Source organism: Sus scrofa, chromosome 17 (genome assembly GCF_054392235.1).
Source record: "Sus scrofa isolate SSC_HxYL_T2T_F1_AM1 chromosome 17, Sscrofa_HxYL_maternal_Yorkshire_Landrace_v2.0, whole genome shotgun sequence".
NCBI lineage: Eukaryota > Metazoa > Chordata > Mammalia > Artiodactyla > Suidae > Sus > Sus scrofa.
The window spans coordinates 64,597,751-64,604,913 of record NC_139399.1 but is presented as its reverse complement, the minus strand read 5'-3'; the positions used below and the strand labels follow the sequence as shown (position 1 = coordinate 64,604,913).

Genomic DNA, 7,163 nt, shown 5'->3' with positions numbered 1-7,163 from the left:
TAGAAATGTGCATGAAAGCCTCTCTCCACGGCTACATCTGCCTCTGGCTCAGCTCTGCACGCTGTGTCCAGGGGGTGTGGGGGTTGGGCAGCCTGACTTTGAATCTCCACTTGTAGCTGAGTTTCCCTTGACTCTCACCTCTCCGAGTTTCGGATGCCTCATCTGTAAAATAAGCATGCTCCTGGTGTTTGCCTCAAGGGATGGTGGCAGGGGGCAGAAAAGCGAGTGCCTAGGAGGTACTTAGCATAGTTCCCGGCATGGGGTCAGAACTGCATGCAGATGTGTCCCTTTGGCTGTGTGTTACGCTCATTTGAAAGTCCTCTGTGCTCTTGGTATTTAAAAAGTGGTCCCCGGGAATGCCTGTCATGGCTCAGTGGAAACGAACTTGACTAATACCCATGAGGACACAGGTTCGATCCCTGGCCTTGCTCAGTGGGTTAAGGATCCAGCGTGGCTGTGAGCTGTGGTGTAGGTGGCAGACTTGGCTTGGATCCTGTGTTGCTATGACTGTGGTGTAGGCCACCAGCTACAGCTCTGATTCGACTCCTAGCCTGGGAACTTCCATATGCCAAGGGTACAGCCTTAAAAAAAAAAAAAAAAAAAAGGTCCCCAGACCAGCAGCAGCTTCCCCTGGGAGCTTGTCAGAAATGCAGAATCTTAGGCTCCACTCCAGACCTGCTGAATTAGCTTTTGCACTTGAACAAGATCCTGGGTGATTCCGGCAGGTGTTTCTGTTTGGAAGCACTGCTCTCAGCTAAAATGTATGCAGAAAGGACAGCTGGATCAGGTTTGATTAGGGAAACCTGTTGGCAGCATCCTGTTGGTGCATAAAGACATCAGCATCGGGAAACAAACTATACAGTGGCCCTGCCTTAGCTGGGTGTTCTCAGGTGACCGCATGACCCCTCTGGGACTGTTTCTTCATCTGTAAAGTGACTCACCTGTTTTAGAGGTTTGTTGAGAGGATAAATGAAATAATGTGCAAGCTGATATAAAAGAATGAAAAGTGCATTATTTTTATCTTGTTTACATAGAAAAAGGGACATTGAAGTTCCTATAGCTGTTAATACAATTTTCAGAGAATTCGATTCCCCATTTTCCACATTAACTTGCTGCGTGGCAATGGGACAAAGACCTATTTGGTGTCTCGGTTAAATTAATGGAGAGTGACAGTGACCCAGGAATTTCAGCCTGGTATTTTTGGAAACTAAATGGGAGAGTTTTGTAGTTTGGCTAAAAGGCATTGCCCTAGAAAAGACTAGCTCTGTGGTCAACAGAGATGTTTATGCCATTTACAAAATAATCCCCGAATTGCAGTGTCACATATGATGGCCACGTGCAGACGTCACTAGGGTGCGTCCAGGTGGGGTAGTTTAAAGTGACACATGTTTATCAGCCACAGAAGATGTTTATTATTTTCAAACATCACAATCAAAGCAAGAAACAATAGTATGCACACGAGCACATATCAAGTACAAAAAACCCCCAATATATTCCAGCACAAGAAAAAGACACAGTCGTATACCAAAGACACAGCGTAATATAAGGATTCATGGGGGGGGGGGGTGAGGACAGCTGGAGAGCACAGCCGGAAGTCATCTGAGGCAGAAAGGGGTCTGATGGATGCTTGCAGCGCACTGGTGTACAACACTGCTCAGCGAATCTCACCCTGCGCTCGCTCGCAGGAATGGATCGCTTTACTTGATGCAGTGTAGACCTCGACAGGAGGGTCACCCAGCTTTAGCATCATGTCAAGCAAAAGGAACAGTGAACCAAAACCCCATTCTCCTTCATCGCCCACATCCCATAGACCACACGTGGTAGAGACCCAGTTTCTCTGAGCAAAAACAGCTTCCACGAAAGCCGCAGGCAGCTCCCTGGCACTAAAACTCTCGGAAACTACAGTCCAGCAATTTCTTGAGACAGATGCCCTCCCTCCCAGGAGTTGCTTCCTTGCTTTAAAGACGAAAAAAGGCATATTAGGAAAACATGACTTTTGCAAAATTGGAAAATGTACACCTCAAAGTAGCAAGGTCTCCAAATACTTTGTAGATGGGTATGTTCTGATTTTCCAAAGCACTTTCTCTTTCAGAAGAGTTTTGAAAGCTGCCCTATGTTGCCTGCATAAAAGCCTAACAAGCAGCAGCAGCAGCAGCAGCAGCAGCAGCAGCAGCAGCAGCAACAATAACAATAACAACAGACTAGAAGTGGGCTACATTCCCACCCTATTTTTGCAGGGGAGCTCTGGGGTCAAGAGGAGGGGCAAATAGCATCACTTCTTCCACAAAGAGGTCATTGTTTTTAGGAAACCGTTTTCTTGTAAAGAGAGTAATAGAGACTCAGGGTCTCACAAAATGAGGGCAAAGCCACCCGAGCAGCTGGTAGCTGAAGGTCAATAGCTGGAACAGGTTTGCTTGGGAGAGGTTTGAACTTGAAACACGGAGGCGTGGGTGGGAAGCCGGGGAGCAGGCGGGGCATCACGGATCCCGGGTGCATGGAAACGAACGCAGACAGCACCCAGAGCCGTCTCCACGGATTTGCCCCCGCGACTCTTTGGGAAAGCAGAGTTGGGGACTTACCCAAGTTGGCGTCCTTTCAGAAAGCCCCCCCCCCCTTCTTTCTCAACGTTTTGTAAGCTTAAAAACAAAAGGACCTGTATGATCATGACCGTGAACACATCTTTCCATCTTTTGAGTGCGTTTCTCCCCGCTTCCTAAACACCTTGGCTGGCCGGCAGGTGAAACGCGACCAGGCTGAGGACCGCTCCGGCGGGGCCCTGCCTCCTACCCCAGGTTCAGGCGTTGCAGCTGCACAGGATCTCCTTGAAGGTGTTGCGCAGTTCCAGGCTCCGGAAGGCGTAGATCAGGGGGTCGATGACCGAGTTGCACATGATGAGGACCAGGTAGGTGTTGAAGTGGGCGGTGTAGCAGATGCAGTAGGGGTGGGTGGGGCAGGTGATGATGAGAACCAGGTGGAGAAAGAAGGGGGCCCAGCAGAAGATGAAGACCCCCAGCAGGAGGGAGATGGTCACGGCCCCCTTCAGGCACGAGCGCTGCGGGGGGGGCCCCCCGTCGGCGGGCGGCAGCGCGGCGATGCGCTGGACGTGCAGCCGGGCGAAGAGAAACATGTGCACGTAGAGGGTGCCCATGAGGAGCAGCATGGCGAAGAAGATGACGACAAGGCACACGATGACCATCTTGCTCTCGGAGTAGACGATGAAGACCACGCCGCAGACGCCGCAGCACACCCAGATGGCCGCGATCAGGGCCCCCGCCTTCCGCACGGTCATGATGCTGTGGTAGCGCAGCGCGTAGAAGATGGTGACGTACCTGTCCACGGCGATGGCCAAGAGGTTGCAGATGGAGGCCACCAGCGAGATGCAGATCATGGAGTCGAAGACGTTGTCCATGTGCTGGACGAACTGGTCCTCGAAGGTCAGGGCGTCGCTGTTGACCACGGCGATCATGATGGTCTCCAGGGCGTTGGACACGCTCACCAGCAGGTCGGCCACGGCCAGGCTGCAGAGGAAGAGGTACATGGGCGAGTGCAGGTTGCCGTTCCTGGCCACGGCCAGGATGACCAGCACGTTCTCCAGCAGGCTGAGGATGCCCAGAGCCAGGAAGACCTCGGGCTGGATGACGACCTGCTCGCAGAAGCCGCTGCTGCTCTGGTTGCTGAAGGAAGGGGCGGGGAGGTGCTCTGAGCTGTTAGGCAGCGCCGGTGGAGCAGAGAGCAGGCAGCACGAAGCATTCATTGCTCACGGCCGGGGATCGGAGCCCGGGCTCCAGCAGGGTGCAGAGGCTGCTGTGGCTGCTGCTTCCAGGAAAGAGAAAAATCTCCCTGCAGGTGCTTGTTTTGGATGCTAGTCCAGTCTGGACTTTGATTCTCTTCTGCCCGAGATGGAGAGAAGAGGGAGAGAGAGAGAGAGTCAGCTCCGAGACATGCAGAGAACTTTGCTTCTCCAGGGCAAGCAGTTTTCTAGATGCTCTTAGCTCTCTCCTGTCTTACCTTCCTCTCCTCACCTCCCCACCTGGGAATGGAACACACCAGCCCCCGGTTGCTACAGTTACGGCTCTTTGCATAGCAAGAGAGGGCTGTGGTAGGAGTCGTTGGGAGTGAGGGGTGAACACTGGTTTTATACATCGCTGGAGGCAGACAACTCCTACTTAATCTTCAGTGCAGCCAAGTGACCACTGAGCGGCGGGTGCCTCTCTGAGTGACAGCAGTGCCGGCTCCCTGGCCTTGGACCTGGAGATGAAAAAGCAGCCTGGTGCCCTCTGCAGGCCAGACTCTGTTCACTGGCTGGGCTGAGCCGTTTTTATTTCTTGTGGAAATGGCACAGCCTTCCTTCCATCCATTTGTGTGTCCATTCACTCATTCTTTTGGGGGGGGGCACGGGGTGGGGGACGGGTAGCAACGTTCATTGAGCACCTACTGTGTGTCGGGTTTCTGCCCAGTGCAGGAAGTTCAGGGGTGAGAAAGACAGATAGGCTCATCCTGTTTTCCTCAAACTCAGAGTCTGGGGTGGGAGATGAGAAAACAGGCAATTATATTACAGTGCAATGAATGCTTGAATCGGGGAAGGCCAGGGGCCTGGGGGAGCCTGGCGGCGGGGGGTCTTCTCACTTGGATGGTCAATGGAAGTTCCATGAGGAAGGGGCACCTAAGCTTTGATTTCGAGCAAGCAGAGAAGATACCCAGGGGTAAGGTAGGGGCTGGAGTTGAAGGGGGGTGGAAGAGGAGTCTGGGCAGAGGGAATAATATGCTTCCAACCCGGAGGCAAGAAGCAATGGTCCTCCAGCCTGGCCGTGGGCATCACGGGGTGCACCTGACCTTGTGAATCAGCATCACCCAGGACGAGGACCTGGGCCAGGGTGTTTTGCCAATTTTGATGGATGAGGGGGGATGGAGGCCAGGTTGAGATCCACTGCAAAGCAAGCTCGGTGTTTTGGAAGAAGCTTAAATAGTTTTCTCTGGCCTCGTGTGGAGCCGGGAGACACCCCTTGAGAGATGAAGCTGCAGTTACTTATGTTTTTTATTTCAAGGGTGAGAGGTGCTTGGATCCCGACAGACAGTCTCAGCCACACTTGGGAGGTTGGACTGTATGCCGAAGGCGGTGGGAGGCTGTGGAAGAGATGAGACGGGGTCTGCATTTTAGAAAGTTTCCTAGTTGCCTGGTGGAGACTGGATGGGAAGAGGCTGAGTCAGGAGCCTGGGGAGCCAGGAGCCTGGGAAGCCAGGGCTGCAGAGATTCAGGCTGAGATGAAGGTGGCCTGAAGCAGGAGGTGGCCGTGGGGCCACTAGAGGAGTGGACCGAGATATTTAGGATGTAGGGCATGGAGATTTGAGAGTGATGGTGACTTCGGAGAGACAGCAGTAATGGCTTGAACTGAGATCTTTTTTTTTTTTTTTTTTTTTTTTTGTCTTTTTGCTATTTCTTGGGCCGCTCCTGCGGCATATGGAGGTTCCCAGGCTAGGGGTCCAATCGGAGCTGTAGCCACCGGCCTACGCCAGAGCCACAGCAACACAGGATCCGAGCCGCGTCTGCGACCTACACCACAGCTCACAGCAACGCAGGATCCTTAACCCACTGAGCAAGGGCAGGGACCGAACCCGCAACCTCATGGTTCCTAGTCAGATTGGTTAACCACTGCGCCACGACGGGAGCTTCTTGAACTGAGATCTTAATTCTCTGCTCTGGAATTGGACCTGGGCAGCCTGGGTGAAAACCAGGAGTCGTAGCCAGTAGACCAGCTGGAGGCTAAAAGCAGAATTGCCCTGATTCTTGCCCCCCTGTTGAAAGCAAGAATGTTTCAAGGAGGCAAAGACTGTACAAGCAGGTAGATAGTTTACTGTTAGAAACAGTGTAACAGTGGGAGAACCTACAGAGAACAGTCTGTTTATATAAGGCAGAAGCAAAGCGGAATTGCACACCCGAAGGAGAAGTGAGGGTTCAGGACCCCCTGCCCCCTGGCAATGGAGAGCACACCAGAAGAGATTTAAACCACTTCCATAGGACAGTTCTTCTGCGTCTTTGTCTCCCTTTGGCCAGTTATCTTGGTTTCTCTTTCCCACCCGACCAGACCCAGGGCCCTCCCTGTTCTGTGTGAGCGTCTTTTGGCCGAGATGGATTCCTAAGCAGAGCATGGCGGGAAGGCTGTCCTGACCTCCGATGGCCTGGCGCCCCCTCCCTTTCTGACCCAGAGGGGTCTCCCTGACCCTGGGGATGGCGAGCACGTGCTCTCTTGGTCCTCTGCCCAAGCAGGGCTCAGCCCCTCTTGACTCTCTCATCACCGCTGTTTAACGAGTTCACAGAAGACAAGTACCAGATATTTGCCTTGGGCCTGCTGTCATTTCTGTCTTGAAGTATAGACAGGTGGCTGGCTGTAAGTGTTTGTCCCGGAGCCCACCTGCCTCCTGCCTCAATGGGACATGGTTCTGTGGGAAAGGGACAGGCCAGGGGACCCCTCCACTTCCTTCTTAAGTAACAGGGAGGAGGGAGATGCCATTTGAGCTGGAAAATGTAAACGGCAGAATTTAGCAGTTGACTTTAATACTTCATCAGGAGTTCCCCGGCGGTGCAGTGGATTAAGGACCCGGCGTTGTCACTGCCGTGGTGCAGGTTTGATCCATGACCCAGGAACTGCCACGTTCTGCGGGTACAGTTAAAAAAAAATAAATAAATAAAAAAAACTTACTTCGTGTCAGATGTGATGCCGTGCCAGGAAGCTCAGGTAAACTCTCGACACACTGAGTCTCGTTGCTGCCTCCCACCACCCCCTGCATGTAAATTCCAGGTGGATTAATGATGCCTCTAACGATCATCTAACTATGTGTGTGAGTGTGACTGTGCGTGCGTATTAGAGGAAATACGCATATGGAATAGAAGAAAATTTAAAGTATTTATAAAACTTTGAGGGTGGAGAGGTCTTCTTAACAAGATGTGCAGCCAGAAAGTTTAGTAGGGAAAGAAGCACCATAGACAACGTCAGAAGACAAACAGGAAGAAAAACACTTTGTCATAAGCAATGGTTACCATCCCTCATACAAAGAATGCTTTCCCGTTAATCAGAAAAAGGTGATTTACCTCTCGGGAAACTGAGCCAAAGATCTGAGTAGAAAATCCCTGGCGAGGAAGTGCAGATGACTAATAAACATAGGAA

General features: G+C 52.1%; 1 protein-coding gene across 3 annotated transcripts; it reads right to left on the bottom strand.

Annotated features, from left to right (window-relative positions):
- Positions 1 to 1,388: 1,388 nt before the first annotated feature.
- On the bottom strand, positions 1,389 to 6,781 carry MC3R (melanocortin 3 receptor). 3 transcript variants are annotated; one of them, XM_085002605.1, is made up of 2 exons: positions 6,699 to 6,781; positions 1,389 to 3,890 (listed from the first exon to the last, which is right to left on the bottom strand). In XM_085002605.1, the coding sequence occupies exon 2, from the start codon at positions 3,752 to 3,754 to the stop codon at positions 2,795 to 2,797; it is 960 nt and encodes a 319-aa protein (XP_084858731.1). In that variant the 5' UTR covers positions 3,755 to 3,890; positions 6,699 to 6,781; the 3' UTR covers positions 1,389 to 2,794. The 3 variants fall into 3 exon arrangements, with proteins under 3 accessions (XP_084858731.1, XP_084858730.1, NP_001116609.1); XM_085002604.1 differs by lacking the exon at positions 6,699 to 6,781 and adding an exon at positions 4,009 to 4,108; NM_001123137.1 differs by lacking the exon at positions 6,699 to 6,781 and having other exon boundaries at positions 2,784 to 3,864.
- Positions 6,782 to 7,163: the final 382 nt, after the last annotated feature.